This window comes from Rattus norvegicus, chromosome 9 (assembly GCF_036323735.1).
Source record: "Rattus norvegicus strain BN/NHsdMcwi chromosome 9, GRCr8, whole genome shotgun sequence".
Classification (NCBI taxonomy): Eukaryota; Metazoa; Chordata; class Mammalia; order Rodentia; family Muridae; genus Rattus; species Rattus norvegicus.
In genome coordinates this window covers 99545280-99563468 of record NC_086027.1, presented here as the reverse complement: position 1 = coordinate 99563468, position 18189 = coordinate 99545280, and the positions used below count along the sequence as shown (strand labels likewise).

General features: G+C 46.8%; 1 protein-coding gene across 6 annotated transcripts in view; it reads right to left on the bottom strand.

Moving 5' to 3' along the window:
- Positions 1-5502: 5502 nt before the first annotated feature.
- Positions 5503-18189, bottom strand: part of Traf3ip1 (TRAF3 interacting protein 1) — a 36791-nt gene continuing 24104 nt past the window's right edge. For 5 of the 6 annotated variants that reach the window (XM_006245437.5, XM_017596540.3, XM_006245435.5 and 2 more), the window contains 6 exons: positions 17799-17882; positions 16948-17071; positions 16708-16744; positions 14408-14484; positions 9037-9260; positions 5503-7293 (listed from right to left, as the gene is read on the bottom strand). In XM_006245437.5, coding sequence (XP_006245499.2) covers positions 7128-7293; positions 9037-9260; positions 14408-14484; positions 16708-16744; positions 16948-17071; positions 17799-17882 — 712 coding nt within the window. In that variant the 3' untranslated portion in view covers positions 5503-7127. The remainder of the gene's footprint in view (positions 7294-9036; positions 9261-14407; positions 14485-16707; positions 16745-16947; positions 17072-17798; positions 17883-18189) is intronic. The other variant, NM_001012204.1, reaches the window with a different exon arrangement.

The following is an 18189-nucleotide window of genomic DNA, read 5'->3' as shown; positions in this document are numbered from 1 at the left end:
GGAGGATCCAAAGTGAGTCCAAGTCCAGATCTGGAAGCTAGTCTACAACTGAGGGGCTCCAGAACATAGAAGTACAGCTGCACAGGGTAAGCCAGGATGGCTCCTCGGCAGCCTGGACCCCTCCTTCCTCCTCACTGCCAGGTGACATCTGGTTTCTGCCAGTTGGACTCACAAACCTGGTAATGATCTTTTAAGGCCAGCCTCTGCCCCTTAGCCAGATACTAAAGGCCCTTCCCTAGGGAAGCCCAGCTATGCCTCTCCCCATATCCCCGCCATAGACACAAATATGACTTCATTGCCTCCTCACACACTCCCAGGAACTGTTTCTCCAGTCTGCCAGGTGTCCCATCTGACCAGCAGGACCCTGGGCTCCTAGCCCTGCTCCACCCATGTGGTCCTAGGTGTTTATCTCACCTCACCCCACCTCACAGCTGCCCAGAAGCTATCTATCTCCTGCAGACACTCTGTCCTCCCCATGCTGAGATGAGTGTGTGTTTCTCATGAGAACTTGCCTGGGCTTACAGGGCTAAGTGGATCAACACCACTCGACAGCCAGAGCCAACGAGACCCAGAAAAGTAGGGACCATCAACACGGAAAACTGTCCCAGGGAACCTGTGGATGGGTGGAGTGTTGGAGAGAGGCCTCCAGGAGAACTGGTCCCTGTGAGCGCAAGCCAACTACGCAAAGAGTTTGCAAATGTGAGGGAAGATCCTTAGACTAAAGTCACTTGGAACAGCATAGACCCCTAGTATAGTTTATTCCCGAAAAACATAGATATTAAAGACCTGGACTCCAGTCTGTGGTGCTATTGCAAGTTGGTGGGAACCCCAGGAGGTGGAGCTTAATGGCAGAGGATGGGGTGACTGGGAGTGTGACATCAGACCATGCGACTGTGAGACCCAGCCCTTCTCATTCTTTTACTTTCTGGCCACGCAGTGAGTGCTTTTGCTCTGTCACATGCTCCCATAAAGTGTCATCTTGCCACCAGCTCAAAAGCTTTGACAGTTGGCTCTGTGGCCTGCCTAGTGGGCCACCCAGTCCCTTATGTTTCAGCAGTCGCCCACACTGTCCCAGAAAGCAACACTGATTCCTCTTCTGAGCCAAATCGTTGGATCCCCTACGAGGACAGACATGAAGAAAAGGCTCCCCCAGAGGACTTGGAAGACAGGAGAAAACAAAGAAGTCACTGCACAGAACTGCTCGTAGCTGTGATACCCAAAAGCACGGTTTGGGGACTTTTTCTTTCTGAAGTTAATTATTCTCATGTTTAGAATTTATTTCTTCACAGGCCCCAAGCCAAAGGACGCAAGCCCGAAGGCGGGCTGTTATGGAAGCCCAGGCTCCTACGGAGGCCACCCTGGGGTTGGAACCGATGGTATTCCTTGGGCTATTTCTGAAACCGTAAAGGCTCAGAACGCCCTGTGCTGCAATTAATAAATATTATTGTTGATAGACAGGAACAAAGCCTGCCTTCTCTTCTCGAGCCGGTGGCCCGTTTGGTGAAGCACTTAGGAACAGGCTTAGCCAACATACACACATAATGGCTTTAATTACATCCTGTGAATTTATTTTTCCAGAGAGAAATATTTCTGAGGGGAAATGTCCATAAAAGCACTTCAGCAGAGTATGATTGTGCATGTGTGCGCACGTGCGTGTGAATGTGTGTGATTGTGTGTGTGTGTTTCCTATAGGAAATCTATTCAGTTTAAATCCCAGCTTGAGGGCACAAAGACCAGAACAGCCAGCTGACAGCCCAGAGTGGGTCATGGTGTGGTGGTCTGGGGTTGCTCTGCCCTTTGCCTTCTCAGATCTAGACTCAGTTCTGCACCCTGTGATTCTGATTTGTTCTTAGGGGAGTGAAGGGGCAATGCTTTCATGGCTTCATGCTGGGCACTGTCCTCTTCCCAACAAGAGACCTCTTCTGTTAGTAGGCGATAAGGACAGGTTTGAGATGGAGTCCCATTTTCTTAGGTTTCTGTGGAGTCAAAGTATCAACTCTCGTCCAGTGACCTGTCATCACTGAAACCCTTGAAGAATGGCTACCTCCCAAACTGTTATTCTAAAATAACCTTTGAACTTTAGGACACACACAAGTCAATGTTCCATTAACATAATATTAATATATCATATTAACATCAGTATTATATTAACATGTCTTCTTTGTACTCCACTTTCTTCTTTTCCATAACCAATACCAACACCACAATGGCTGTGAACCATTCTTTCTAACCTCTTGTATCTTTGGTTCTCCAGGTTCCAGGACAGGCCTAACAGCCAAACACTCAATCCAGGGGCTGGGGATTTAGCTCAGTGGTAGAGCGCTTGCCTAGGAAGCGCAAGGCCTTGGGTTCGGTCCCCAGCTCCGAAAAAAAGAACCAAAAAAAAAAAAAAAAAAAAAAAAAAAAAAAAAAAAAAAAAAAAAAACCACTCAATCCAGACCAACAGATGCTGAACCTGAGTGCACGAAGGGGATTCTTAAAACAAAATAAAGTTGCCTCCAGTTCCCTCAGTCACATTACCTACCTACTTTTCCAGGGCTGAGGAGACGGCTCGGTGGGTAGAGTGCCTGTTGTACGGGCATGAAGAGCTGAGTTTGGGTCCCCAGTAAACACAGAAAAAGACAGGTGCGGCCACACAGAGCTGCAACCTCAGTGCTGGGGGATGGGAAGGGGTGGAGACAGGAGGATCACAGACAGGGCCTTGCTGGCCAGCCAGTCTAGCTGGAAAAGAAAAAAGAGGTGAGGGCTGGAGCGATGGCTCAGCCATTAAAGGCTAGGCTCACAACCAAAAATATAAGAAAACAGAGGTGAGTGAAAATATAAGAAAACAGAGGTGAGTGATCCAGGTTCTGTGAGACTCTGTCTTAAAGGTTAAGGCAGGGTACGGAACACCCGACATCCTTCTCTGGTCTCTGTACACAGGCAGGGGCACACACACATACACACACACACTCACACACACGTATATATACCACATATGCACATATACCACACATAAGTTAACTACTTTGTTCATGCCCTTACAAGCATATAAGATTATTATAAAATTGTGACCTTGGTGAGTAGATGCACTCCTTGTCTTCCTTTTTATTCTATGTTTAAGTTTTTTAGACATATTTTATGTGTATGAGTGTTTTCCTATATGTATGTGTACAAGTGTGTACCCAAGGAGTGCAGAAGAAGAGCACAGGTCCCCTGAAACAGACACTTGTGAGTCACCACGTGGTTCTGGGACCTGCACCCAGGTCCTTTCTCTGCAAGACCTGCAGATGCTCTTAACCACAGCTGTCCCTCCAGTCCTTGTCCCTAACCACTGAGCAGCTCTCCAGCTCTTGTCATGAGTTTAATGTTTCAATTATCTATACAAAATTTGCTCTGACACAGAATACTTTTTATGTCACAGTAGGGGAAAAAAAATCAAGATACAGTAAGAAAAGAGATATCCTGAAGCTATGGTTTAGTTTCCTGGTCCTAGGAATGGAAACTGCTAGAATAGAGTAAAAAGCAGCTTCTTAAACTGTGGTGATACCTGTTTTCAATAAATAGGGAGCTAAGCCCTGTTAGGGGCAGTCACATCACATTAGAGACAGATGGGACATACACACCAGGCCAGAGGACAGACAGGCCAGTAAGCACAAACCACAGACAGATGGAAGGCACAAGGAGGCACTCATTCCTGGTCAAGAAAGCAAACAAGCAGGGTCCAAAGGAGAGTGAAGCCATACTACTCTTTCCAGAAGCTTCCTTGCTCTGTAGACATTGTAACCTTCTTCCTGCTAAGGAGTCCAAGAAAGTATTTAAACAGCAAGATGGATGCCTTGGCCGGTTTAAAAATAGAAAAAAGGGGTAAAGAGGCCTTGAGTTTTACAGGGAGAGCTCTCTTGAGGGGACAGCCTGCTGCACTGGGCCTCTAAGCATGCGCTCTCGTGGGCTGGGAAGCAGCAGCCTGTGAAGCTCCCGAAGAAATGCTTCTGTCACAGCAATGCGGGCTGAAGACCTACATGGAGGGTTTATAGGAAGTTTCAAAATTACTTGAACCAGTTTAATGCTTAAACCCATATTAAGCGCTTTGCTGCTTGTTTGCTTGCTTGCCTGCCTGCCTGCTTGCTTGCTTGCTTGCCTGCCTGCCTGCCTGCTTGTCGGCCTGCTTGTTTGCTTGCCTGCCTGCTTGCTTGCTTGTTTGCTTGCTTGCCTGCCTGCCTGCCTGCTTGCTTGCCTGCCTGCTTGCTTGTTTGCTTGTCTGCCTGCCTGCTTGCTTGTTTGCTTGTCTGCCTGCCTGCTTGCTTGCCTGCCTGCTTGCTTGCTTGCCTGCCTGCCTGCTTGCTTGCCTGCCTGCCTGCTTGCTTGCCTGCCTGCCTGCCTGCCTGCCTGCTTGCTTGCTTGTTTGCTTGCTTGTTTGCTTGCTTGCTGCTTGCTTGTTTGCTTGCTTGTTTGCCTGCCTGCTTGCTTGCTTGCTGCTTGCTTGCTTCCTGCCTGCCTGCCTGCTTGCTTGCTTACTGCCTGCTTGCTTGCTGCCTGCCTGCCTGTTTACTTGCTTGGCTTATTTGTGCACATCAAAAACTTGGGGAACTTGGGTAGTTCAGGGCAGTTTGGAGACCAAGTTGGGACCGGAGTCCTTTGCCGAGACCACTAATGCCCACCCACAAAGCTCTTGGCACTGAGTCACAACAGGGAAGGGCGCCTGTGTTCTCACAGAGTTTACTCACTGCCGTCTTTGTAAAGTTGATCACTGAAAGGACAACTGTATGACTACCCAAGTGTCAGGTCTGAGTGCTCGCCCTGAGCTGCTTTATACCACGTGTCTGGGTGTGTGTGAGTGCAGGCACACATGCGGGAGTCAGGACCACCTAGGACCACCTTGGCTCTCAGTCCTCACCTTCCACCTTATCTCAGGCAAGATCTTGTTGTTCTCTACGGCACAGACCAAGCTAGCTGGTCCACTTCCTGGGGGTTCTCCTATCTCTGCCTCCCATCTTACTGTAGGAGCTCTCCAATTGCAGATGTGTGCTACCACATCTGGTAGTTTTATGTGGGTCCTGGGAGTTCCCACTCAGATGCTCACACTCCAACTGGGCCATCTCCCTCCCTCTACCCCATGTTTCTTCTACACATTTCCTCTAAGCACAGATTAATGTCATCCGAATCTTTGAGGTCAAATCCCTAAAGTGTGACTCTGCACTCCTGGGAAACGTCTAAACCACAGCCGGGAGACAACTAGGAATCCTGCTTCTGTACACTCTCGGAATATAAAAAAGGTCAGGGCTTAGTCTGTATATCCCAAAATGCAGAGACAGGTACACATACAGGCCTTCAAGACTTTACAAACAACCTTAAACTTCTGGCAAAGGATAAGCAGGCTCATGAGATGTCAAAATGACAAGAGAGGCAATGTGTCGCACGCAGTATGAGCAAGAAGCAATTTCCCCTGTTATGCATCTGAAAAATTAAAAATCCAAAAGCTTACATTTTTTCCGTATCAACTAAATTTGACAATCCATACACTTATAGGAAAAATAGGTGATTATTTTAATGATTTACATAAAAAAGAAAAATAAAACTTTGTGATACAATCTGATAGACTACAGCATATAAAATTTTACTCACATACAATGTATGTAATTTTCTCAACATAAAAATTCTATTCATATATACAAATTCATAAAAGGATATATATACATGTACATGTATATATATTAACTTGGTATATATGGGGTCCACTTAGGGTTATGGCTAAGTTTTTTAATTTAGTCGAAAAGAGATCATGAACATACAGAGGCTGGTTGGCAAGCAATCCTTCCCTCTCCTAAACTGTTTGGAAGCATCTGTTTGGCAGGGTGGGGTGGTATGCTTCAGACAGGAGAGACTCAGAGGCTGAGCGACATCTCCACCATGTCCAGGCCCCCCTGAGAACTGGACTGCTGCCTTCCACTAACTGAGAAACACTGGCTGTGCCACCTGTGCTAAGCCTTGAGGCACAAAACCGTGCTAAGGCAGTCTTCACACTTCCCAGGGTTCGACGTAGTGTACATAATAAATACCCAGAAACGTAAGGAACACCTCAGACCTTATGCCAGTAAGAACATCTCCAAACACAGAGAGATCCTTTATACGATAATTCAAGACCTTAATAAGTATTTACAGAAGGTGAAAAACTGAGTAAAAACCATTTAAAAAAAAAACAACTTTACTTTAAAAAAAAAGGGTCTTTAAAAAAGGAAAATAAACACAAATTGTAAATTGGTGTACTCTCTTCCTCACAGTTTCTCCTCACTCCCAACTCTCGGAGCACGCCTTCACGGAGAAGGACCATGCTACCTCTTCATGCGACAATGTCCTCTTAAGGTGGCCTAGGGGACTGCTCATCCATCAGGAGTGAGCTGGATGCTGCTGGGGGCTGCAGAAAGCCTCAGTGGTAGCCTGTGACAGGTTCCCATCACACAATGCCCATAGAGGCTATGCTAAATCCTCCTTCTCAGCCTATGAGCGTTAAGGGATAGAAATGCAGACAGCAAATCTGCAGAGGCTGCAGAAAGAAGCCTGTGCAGTAAGAGGGCAGCAACCCCACACAGACGACAGGCACCTTACAAGGACATGGGCTGAAATGACGCCCTTCAGGTAGAAATAAAATGGCAATTTAAACATTTTAGGCCTCATTCTATTTATAAAATACCCACCAAAAATACATAGCTGTCCTTTGCTCCATGCCAGTATGAAGTCCTTCTGGGAAACACAAAAGCAGAAACAAAAGCCTGCTGTTTGCCCAGTAGGATGAGACAACTTACCTGCTAAAACTAGGGTATAGGGTCAAACAGGCTGCAGCAGAAAAAACGTATTTGCAAAAAAAAAAAAAAAAAAAACCAAAACAAACAAACAAAAAAAAAACAAACAAACAAAGAAAGAAGCCCTCCCACAAAGGCGAGCTGGGGGCTATTTGTAAGCAGTGAGTACCGCAGCTGGAAGGAGGGAAACACAGCCTTTTAATAGTTTAGTGCCTAAACTGAAAGCTCTGACCTTAGCTGGGTCAGGGCACAGCAGGCCATCGTCTTAGCAGACAGGGCTCAGTGGGGCGGTTCCTGCCCCCTTGTCCATCATGAGGAGGATGGTTCCATCTCTGCAGTGCTGGCCACTCATCTTCGTGATGACAGGTTGATACTGTGCACCATTTTCTGGATCTTCTCCTCATTCTTCAGGATGTTGGCCTTCACCGCACAGATCTTGTCCTGCTGGTCTTTGATCTGTTGTTCCAGCTCAGACAGCTCAGCCTTCAGGGGCTCCACCGCACTGTCTGTGATGCTGGTGGACAACAACCAGTGAGTGTCATCAGCTTTGTCTGTGCCTCTCACTCCAGCCCAGAGGCCATGAACAGCAAAGGGCTGGCTCCACCCCAAGGCAAGGGTTTACGTGTCAGACCCCTAAGAATGGCAAACAGGTACCCCTTGCAGCTGGCAGGCCTAGAGTACAATCCAGCCTGAGGTGCTGATGGCTTATTCGTTTACTTCCTACGGAAGCAGGGAGGGAACCCAGGGCTTCACATGCTAGGCAGGCACTCTCCCAGAGCTCTTTCCCTAGCCCTTAAAACGTAAAGTGAAAAGGAGCATCTTGGTGACAGGCTTGAAGTCCTTAAAGTACACAAAAGAGACCCTGGGGCAGCAAGAAAGTGGACGGACGGCTAAGGTCCCACAGACACTGAACATAGCCTGAACCAGTGCCTCCTTACCAGGAGACACCTCCTCAGTATAAGGCTCACAGGGCTTAGACAGACTCCCTCTACCCAGGTCCTTGGCTCATGTGTTCAGCAAGGACAGGTGACCTCCTCATTGCTGGACTGAGCACTGGACCCAACACAGAATATACCTCAAAATGCTGGAGCCAAACATCACTCTCCGTTCAGGCTTTTAATACAACACAAAGACACCCATACCCGACACACACACTTTGCTGCAGGAGAGCAGGATCAGGTTTTACAAGGGAGGCTCTCTCTGGGCTAACGGTACATGCTGCAATCACCATCAATACTATTGGTGATTTCCTACGTTCCATCATGTGACATATTTTAAAATGTGTAGGACTTTTTAATATAACAGACTAGTAAGAAAGAGCCCCCAAATTAGCTGTTCAATAAAAATCGGTCAGCTCTGACACCATACACACACAACATAAGAGGACTTAGGTGGTGTGTTTATGTATTTGTGCATACACATACATATATGTACCTGTATGCAACAATGATAAAAGCTGCTATCAATCTGAGGGGTTAGAGGAAGGGTAATAGGAAAAGGAATATAATTCTACTATAAAATTATTTTGAAAACATGGGGGAAAAAAAAAGAGTACAATTTTAGCTGGGCATGCTGGTCCATACCATTAATCACATGTTCACAAGGTAGGTAATCTCTGTGAGTTCAAGGCCAACCTGGTCTACAGAGTGAACACCAGGCTAAACTGTGAGACCCCGCCTCAAAAAACAAAACAAAGCAAAACAAAACAAAAGCAAAAAGCAGAAGGAGGGGTTGGGGATTTAGCTCAGTGGTAGAGCACTTGCCTAGCAAACGCAAGGCCCTGGGTTCGGTCCCCAGCTCCGACAAAAAGAAAAAGAAAAAAAAAAAAGCAGAAGGAAGGAAGGGAGGGAAGGAAGGAAGGGAAGAGTAGACCCAATATAACTCAGCTTTCATGAAACATGGACTTATGGATATATCGTTCAATCAATAACATGTTCTGAAGGAAAAAAGTCTACACGTTTGGTCATATAAAAGGTACCTCTCTAATAATCTCAGTCTCCAGGGGCTATTCTATTCCTTTCAGTCACAATTCTGAGTTCGTCAGTGTCTCATTCAGGCCCCGCCCCTCCCTTCCTGAAGCCCTGCCCCCACCCCTCCCTTCCTGAAGCCCTGCCCCCACCCCTCCCTTCCTGAAGCCCCGCCTCCCACCCCTCCCTTCCTGAAGCCCCACCCCCACTCCTCCCTTCCTGAAGCCCCGCCTCCCACCCCTCCCTTTCTGAAGCCCGCCCCCCCCAAAAACCCTGGCCGCAGCCCCCACCTCTGCTCCTTGCTCAGGGCCTCGGCATGCTGCCGGTTCTCGCTGTGCCACAGCTGCAGCTCATTCTGCATGGCATCCACATCCTCCTGGATGTAGTCCATGATCTTTCCCAGGGGAAGTGCGCTCTTACACAGGGTCTGGATGGACACACGGAGCTTCTCTATCTCCTTGGAAACGATGTCCTTCTCCTTCTTCCATGCTGACTCGAAGATAAGGGATCTCTCCTTTGGTTATGGCAGGGAGGAAGAGAATGTCTTAAGGACCAACTAGACAAACTAGAGACTGCACCCCAAGCAGGTCCCACAGAAGGGAAATAATGAACTTATCAGAAATGACAATGTGTATTCTGCAGAGTCCTTCGAAAGGAGCTGAGATGACAAAGGAAATATTGGCAAATCATACACTGCATAAAGACATGTGCAGTAAATAGAATTCAGAGACAACATAAAAGCTCAGTAGCAGCAATAGACAAACCAATCAGAAGAGGGACAAGAGACACAGACACATCACTGAAGGTGACATTTGGTCAGCGTGAGCACATGAAAGTGTGTCCAAGAGCCGCAGTGACTCTCAGTGCAGTTTAGACAGCAATGCCTGGTGCCAGGCAGTGGAAACTGGGTGGACTGGAGTTGCTGGTGAGACAGTTTGGGATGACTTTAAAGACTACTCCAGAGTAGTCCTGAGTCCAAGAATATCTCCCGAAGGCTTGGGTGACTGGGTAGCAAAGGTTTTCACTTCATCCTCTGGAACTTGTCAGCTGAAGGACTGTCTACGATGTGGGCCTAACTGGGGGAAGTTCTATCACTCCGTCGCTAGGAGCTGCCTTTGAGGGTGCATCTGGCCCCTGACCTTTGCTCCTCAGCTGCATGGTCAGCAGCTGCACTCTGCTGTCAGTACACCCTCTCCACCACGATGCTCCGCCTCGCCATGGCCCAGAGCAACGGAGCTAACGGAGCACCAGGGAAACCCCGTAGGTGTGAGCCTAAACACAACATCCTCCCTCCGAGCTGTCTTCCTCAGGTGTATAGACTAATGTACACACGATCCAGCAAATGCGCACCCAAGCACTCACTTAGGAAACTGAGACGTACATTCACACAAAGTCTACTCAGAAATGGTGAGACCTTTGTAACCAAACTCGTTCCAAGCTATACATGGTGGCTTATGCTGGTAACGCTAACACTTGGCAGGCAGAGTCAGGAGGATCAGAAGGTAAAGATTACCCTCAGCCACATGGCCAGCTGGAAGCCCCCTTGAGATCTGTCTCAATACAAACAAAAACAAAGGAAAAGGTATTAAAACAGCCACAAGCTAGAAATAACCCAGACATGTCAAATAAACTGTGGTATCTGTATATCATGGAAGACTAATTCAGCCCAAACATCCGGAATCACCTAGACAACTCTTGGAAAATTACCAATCACAATTGAAATTACAGATCACAATAAAAAAAAAAAAACCTTCTAGGCCATAAACAAGTCCTCTTATATACTCAAGCTTGAGAAGACAGAATTACAGAGGTGGGGCACACTAGTGATGGCCAGGAGCAAAAGGTGGGGGAGGAAGAGGCTTTGTTTAAAGGGGGGACTGGGAAGCAGCATTCTTATGATAGGAGGAGCATGCTGGATCTTACCTACACTAGTGTCACTAGCCCGGGTGCAGAGGCAGCTAGGACAGTTTCTACACATCTCCAGTGCTTCTCCACAGCTCAGAGGGACTCACAATCACCACAGGATAAAATGTTTTTGTGAAGGAATGGAAAGGCTAGGCATGCATGGTAGTGCACACTGTAATCCCCCAGTGAGAAATGGAGACAAGCAGGTGGGTCTGCCACATGTAGTCACAGCACCTACTAGAGCAGAGTGACAAGCAGAGTGCACACTATTAAGATGTTGGGGTCACATAAACAAACTGGGGCCTGCACGGTGGGCAGGAACAGATCTTCCCCTATAGCAGGGCTCCAGACGGAGAGTGAAATGGCTGCTGGTCTCTGGAAAAAACACACCACAGCTGCTCATGCTTTGGGAGGGATGAGGGTTGGGGAGCAGGGAGTGTCATAGGTGGGACACAGCAGACACAATAAGGGCTTTGGTTTGATCCCAGCCAATAACAGCAACAGAAGGCATGTAAGCATCAAAGAAAGCTAATACATCTGCATTTAAAAACCATTCAGCTCAGACACCAGCAGAAAGGCCTTAGTGACAACTGCCCATGACGCAATGGGAAGGCAGGCACTGGTAAGAAGCACATGTCAGTCTTTGGTTGGTCTATGTTTGTTTTGTTCTGAGATGTGTCTCAACTGGCCTCAAACTTGTTATATAGCCAAGAACGACCTTGAACTCCCAAACCTTCTGTTTCCACCTCCTGAGTACTGGGTTGACAGGAGTGCACCCAGCATAGCTTAGGAGACAGAGGGTTGGTTTGGTCATGATTTTTTAAGTAGAAGTCTTTCATTGCATCATTGGAACCGCACAGACCAGCCAGTCACACTCCAGGATCCTATTTCAGCAACTGGATCTCTCAAGCCAGCCTCTGTGCCTGTCCTCTCAGAGACACAGGCACTGTCCATTCCAGCCCCTGCTCACCACAACCTTGCTTTTTAACTACTATGACTTGTAAATGAAACAATGTCAATATCACCTTCAACAGGAACCAACTTGGCTCTCCCAGCCTCAGACACGCAACCCGCCGCAGCTGTGCTCACCTGAGCCCTGCACATGCATTATTTTTAAGGCCTATTCTCCTTCCCCTGAATGACTATGCTGGCAAGGTAGGAATGCACAGGTCACATGACACTATGATCATGTTCTGTACTTAAAGCAAAAAGTTATCTTATTTCCTTATAAAACAACCCAAATTCCCCCAAACTAACAGACTTCTTCTTTAAGCTTTTGTGAAGGAAAGAAATAATGGCAATAATAATAATTACTGCCACTGCCACTACCACTATATTATGATTGCTATTAAGGTCATTGAGGAAACAGCAGTAAGTATGTCCCCTCTCCCCCCACCCCAGAATGTCAATGGAAACAATGTCCCTAAGTTATCAACTCAAAGAATATAAGAACCACAGATGAACTGAGTCAAAACTAAAACAAAACAGCAACAACGACAATAACAACAGAAAACAGCTTGTGTGTATGACATCATCAGATACTCAGAGCATTCCCTGAGAGTTGAGACATGGCTGATAGCACCACGCCACCTAGAGGTCAAGTAAGAATCTGAGGAGCCACCCTCATCACCAAGAGACCAAAATCCCTCCCATAGGGAACGCAGTTTAACAGAATTCACTGCAGACTGTTTGCCTTAATTAAAACATAGCATGAGAAGGCTATGTATGTCACCAGGAGGTGTTTGAAGATACAACAGGTAGGAAAGTAACCGAGGAAATGAAGAAATTATTTTATTGTTTATTTTGTTTTTTGTTGTTTATTTGCTTGTTTTTGTTTTTCTTTTAACAAGGTCTCACTGTATAGCCCTGGCTGCTCCAGAATTCACTCTCTAGATCAAGCATGGCTTTAAATTCATAAAGATCTCGGCTAAATTGCGAGATTTTCTGCCACACCAGGCATGAAGGGAATCTCACTGCAGGGGCCGCATGAATCGGCCCAAGACTCAGGAGTGGCAGAGACAGCACAGAGAATGTAGGGAAGAAGGAAGGAGAGGGGCGGGAGTGACATTTCCAGACATAAACCGCAATTGCTTAAAGCAAGGAGAAATACATGCTGTTCAGACACACACCAAGTATGAAGGGTAGTTGTCACTGGAGCTGGCTCTGCAGGGTCAGGGAACCGGATCACCACACTCAGTAGAGAGTCTGGACTGACCAGACACCTGAGGGTGAAGCAGATGGCTTCAGGTATTTAAAAAAAAAAAAAAAAAACATGACTACCTTACAGCAGGTAGAACTGACCTCAGACCCACTGTGCTGTGTGCAGAAAAAAGCTAAAGTCTGAATCACAGAAGAGGAGTTTCAAAGCAATTTTAAAAATTAAAAATAGTGGGCTGGAGAGATGGCTCAGCGGTTAAGAGCACCTGACTGCTCTTCCAGAGGTCATGAGTTCAATTCCCAGCAACCACATGGTGGCTCACAACCATCTGTAATGAGATCTGATGCCCTCTTCTGGTGTGTCTGAAGACAGCTACAGTGTACTTATATATAATAAATGAATAAATCTAAAAAAATTTAAAAAAAATTAAAAATAGTACTTCCTTAGGATTAAAAAAAAAGTCAAATAACAGACTGCAAAGATATTTACAGAATAAGACACAAGCTCCTTGATCCCAAGATATACATCATGTGTGCAACCGCAACATAGACAAACACTATCTACCATATGTACATTGTATCCTGGAAAGCACAACTAATAACAACATACACAGAAGGGGAAGGGTGATGATGGGACCCAGCAAGTTCAAACCCGCATGCTCCTCAGAGGGAAAGGCTGCTCATAAACATACCATCCAGAGTCACTTCCCCATCGCTGTGACAAGAAGCGGTGACCAAGGAAGGTAATTGATTGGGCCTAAAGGTCCAGGGTTAGCGTCCATGATGCTGTGAAGGCGCGGCAGCAGGAAGAAGCAGCTGAGAGCTCACATCTTGAGCCACCAAGCAGGAAGCAAACAGAGCAAACTCACAATGGTAGGAGTCTTTGAAACTCCCAATGCTTGCCTCCAATAGCCACCTCCTCTGACACGCCCACACCACCTACACCTCCCCAGACAGAGCCAACAACTGAGGACCAAGTGCTCAAACGTCAGATCTGACAAGGGACATTCCCACTGAAACCACCGAAGCTACCAAAACTCATTCACCATATTTTAATGTTCCATCCTCCTACTAAGTGTAACTTAGCACTTCTTTTGTGGAAGCCTCATGTGTTTGCCTCTGACCTTGCTGGAGGCTAATGACAGACAGGACCTACCTACATTATAACAATTATTTTTAAAAAAAGCGCACCAGTAAGAAAGGCCTTAAGAGCAACATACACATAGAACTCAAAGTAAGATTCAGGCTTACAAACTCCCAGCTCTTAATTCACAATGACGCAGAGTCAATGGTCAGCCTGGCCACTCTGCACAGAAGCCAGGAAGAAGGAACAGGTCAGTGGGAAGCTGTACAATGGAGGCACAGCAGCCTCCTGAACAGTCGCTGCCCTACAACACCTGGATAGCGGGGAGCAGGACTCCGCGGGGAGCAGGACTCCGCGGGGAGCAGGACTCCGCAGGCAGGGCCGCACATTCTCTGTGCCTCCGCTATGAAGGAGAACAGCACTGAAGGGTGTGAACGGGATCACTGATTTAAAATCAATGAACATTGTAACATCTAAAGGATTTTTCAAATGTCCATGTGAGGCCTGTTTCTTACCTTCTCACCAGGCTTGGGAGACTGCTGCAGTTTCTCATAATCCTTCTTCGTCTCCAAGATCTTTTTTACGAGCCCACCTGTTAAAAACCAGTCATTTTCAGCTAAGGCTTACTGTCTGCCCCCAGAGGCTACTCCTTACTCTTGGATGTCATCTCAGAATGAGAGAGTGCGGAGTTCTCACCCTTCCTCTTTCCATATCAAAATGCCTTCCTACCGAGGACAAGGCAAACCACAGCACCACCTGCTGCTGGCAGAGGCTTGTCCCAAAGTGTCACAGATAGGAGTTTTGGAAATAAACAGATTGAAATGTGGATTAACACACCAAAATGTAAACTACCCACTGCAAACAGAGCAATTATAATGGTTTCATAGTGCTGATGCCTGTTTTAGATTGGGCAAGAATACTAAATTTTGTTTAGAATTCTCCACGGTATGAAGAGCTCATGAACAATCTTCTCCTTAAAAAGACTGTCTTACAATGCTGTGTAGGCTGCTGGGGGGAGGGGGTGTGTGCTACCATCAGTGTAACCAAGCTTCGAACTACACTGCTGACTACAGCAATGGCCAGTGTGCCACCCATAGGTGCTACAGTGGCATCAATGTTATGCAGGCAACCGGCCATTTTCTGATTGAACTTGAGACCCATTCTACAAAAGGAAAGTCAAACACAGTTCTGTACGTCTGGCCCCAAAACTTATGTTTGGGGAGCTCACCAGTCCCAGGAGACAGCGTCTACTCTACTAGATGGGCACACCATCAAACTACCCACTCATTGTACCCCTGTGCTCACAGATCAGTGCTGCCCTCAGACCTCATCAGACAAGTGTCCTCGTTCAGTGGACGGTGGTTAATGTGCAACTCACAACCAATCAAAGAACAGGCAATACATGGCAACAGCAAGCTCAGCCACAGATGGGACAGCTCCACTGCACCCTAACCTGCCCTCCAAGGCTCAGGAACGTCATGGAACAGGGGTGAAGACAGCTGTGAGAGCCAGATAATAGGGAAGAACGGAGAGAAACAGTGTCAGAATGTCAGTCAACATTCTAGTGAGCTACCCTCTCGGACAGTCGGTGGCTTTGGGGGAGGGAGAGACTTGGTTTTGAAGGGTGTGGCTCATGCTAGGTCAGTCAGCTCCAGTAGATGGTCCTAGCATATACCCAGGAGCTACAGGCAGCCCAAATGAAGTAGATAGCGGTTTTTTGTTTTGTTTTGTTTTTTTGGTTTTCTTTTCTTATTTTTTCTTTTTCTTTTTTCTTTTTTTTCTCTTTTTACAAAGGACATAAAATTGAGAGGAAGTGGAGAGAAACTGGATGGATCTGGGAGGAGCAAGGACGAGGAATGGGGACACAAATATGATCAAAATATATTTCACGAAATTCTCAAAGAATGAAATTACACTTAAAAGTATCTTCTATACGAAATGCCTCAGGCAGACTGAGTGGATGAGTGATGACATATTATGTACATGGTGTACAACATGCTGCTATGAAGAGAGGCCATGTCTGCCTCTGTGCTGGAGTGCAAGCCAGCAGACTATCAAATTCACACACTCACACACACACACTCACACACACACACACGCACACATACACACACTCACACACACACATACACACACTCACACACACTCACATATTCACATTTTTTAAATGGAATCATTTCTCATATTTCCACCTGAACCTATCGGGGAGAGGAATATAGGGAAGAAGAACAAGAAGTCTTACACCTCAGCGCTGGGTGGGGTGGTGTAGACTTATAATCTCAACATTCACAAGACAGAAGCAAAAGAATAGTCAAAAGTGGGTCTCCACAGTGAACTCTAGGCCAGCCAGAGCCACACAATGGGACCCTGCCTCACACAACAAAACAAAACAAACGTACACCTCTTAATGTAGCTGGCTATGAACATTTAACCTTAAAGCTATAGGAACAGTTACATGAATAAAAACCAGAACTGAGTTGGACATGGAGTATACCAATAATTCAGTATGTAGGAAGCTGAGGCAGGAAGATGGAGAGTTTCGGGCAGCCTGAGCTTTACAACAAATTCTAGTCTCATGTTCATGTGTGTACACAGGCATGTATATACACAATGTCTTGGGCAGACAAGACACACCGCCACTATGACTAGAGCCCATCCTCATCTCAGGTCCTGTGGTCCTCCAGGCCCACATGGCAGCAGCATCGGTGTCCCTCCCTGAACCCAGCTTGTGCTAGGCAGAGGATGGCCACTAGCATCCTCAGAGTACTCACAGAGGGACGTATACACACGCACAAGTGCTGTGGTCTATACTCACCATGCTTCTCCTCATCCTCCAGGTCCCCTGATGGCACCTGGGCAGAAAGGAGAAAGATCAGGGAAGCTGAACTTTCAATGCTTTTGTTACCTCAAAATAAGCAAATAAATAAATAAGCAAATAAACAAGCAAATAAATAAATAAAACAAACATAAACTAGACAACTAACTGGAAAATTAGAAAAATTGTATGTACGTGAACTGGAAAAGCTCAGGTCCTCACTTTAGACGTCTTACTAACCATTTCAATTTCTGCGATTTCCGACAGCTGCGGGGCAGCTTCCACCACAAACTGCTCGTCGTCCTCATTGTCGGAGTTCTGGGAGTCGATGATCACAGTGGAGACCGTCTTACCACTTCCCGACCTAAGCAACAAGAGTCATTCCGTTAGAAGTGACCCATCAGCCACCAGTTATCATCACCCCCTTGCTTCTGGAAACCCCACAGTTCTCAGAAAGGAGCTGAACTGCCATTGCCCAAGACAGGTGAAGGGAAATCTCAGGGAACAGTGGGAACAGAGAGAATATCACCTCCCACACAGCAGCCTCCATGCTGTTCAGAGCTCCAGGCCACCCCAGCCCTCTACCCCAGCCTTACTGGCCCTTCTGCTCCACAAAGGCCCTAGGGACCGCCCTGTTCCCTGGCATTGACTCTAAGATACAGCAAAGGTGGCACATGCAGGCCACGGGACCCAGGACCTCCCCTTTCACAGGTCCAGCTACCGTGCCCAATACCTCTGGGGTGTTTCAGCTTTGGGGTACCCGTGATTTAACTTTTGTACAACTTTTCATGCTTTGAAAGTCTTCTATCTAGAGGTCAGGGAAACACAGCCCAGTAATGGCCCATGCATTCTGAGGCATCCTATACATGAACACATGTATTTTTTCCCTTTTGCTAGTCTGGAATAAATGCTTCTCTGTGGTTTAAGGCAGTGACCTAACCCTATCTTTCTTCAAAGCAACATTTTCCAGCACTGAGTACTACATCCTACGAAGTTTCTCTGCACAGGCCCAAGACCCTGGCATCCCATGGCCCATGCACTAGAGAACGTGGCTCCAGTGTAACTAGAACCTCCTGGCCAGGCAGCCTCACCTGTCCCCTGCCAGTGTTTCTGTGCTCTCTTGTCGTTTGACCCTGGGAGGTGCTGGCCGTGCACTCCCAGGCCGAGGTATTCTTCTAAATAAATTTTGGAAGAAAAAAAATACAATATGAAACACACACAAATCTCAAAGTGGACAGAACGAACAGCCAGGCCAGAACTAGTGTTCGCTCCCACGCCACTGTCGGCATGATAGTCACTTTGCAGAGGAACACCGGCACCATTAACCAAGCACCTCTGCCCTTCATCAGAGCACGACAGACCTTCCCGCTACTAGAAACGTCCCCAATTTGTACAATGCCCCAGCCACAGGCATGTAACTCTGGTACAAGAAAACTAGAGGTAGCTTTTCCTCACTTTGTACAGCTGCTTCCTCAGGACTCA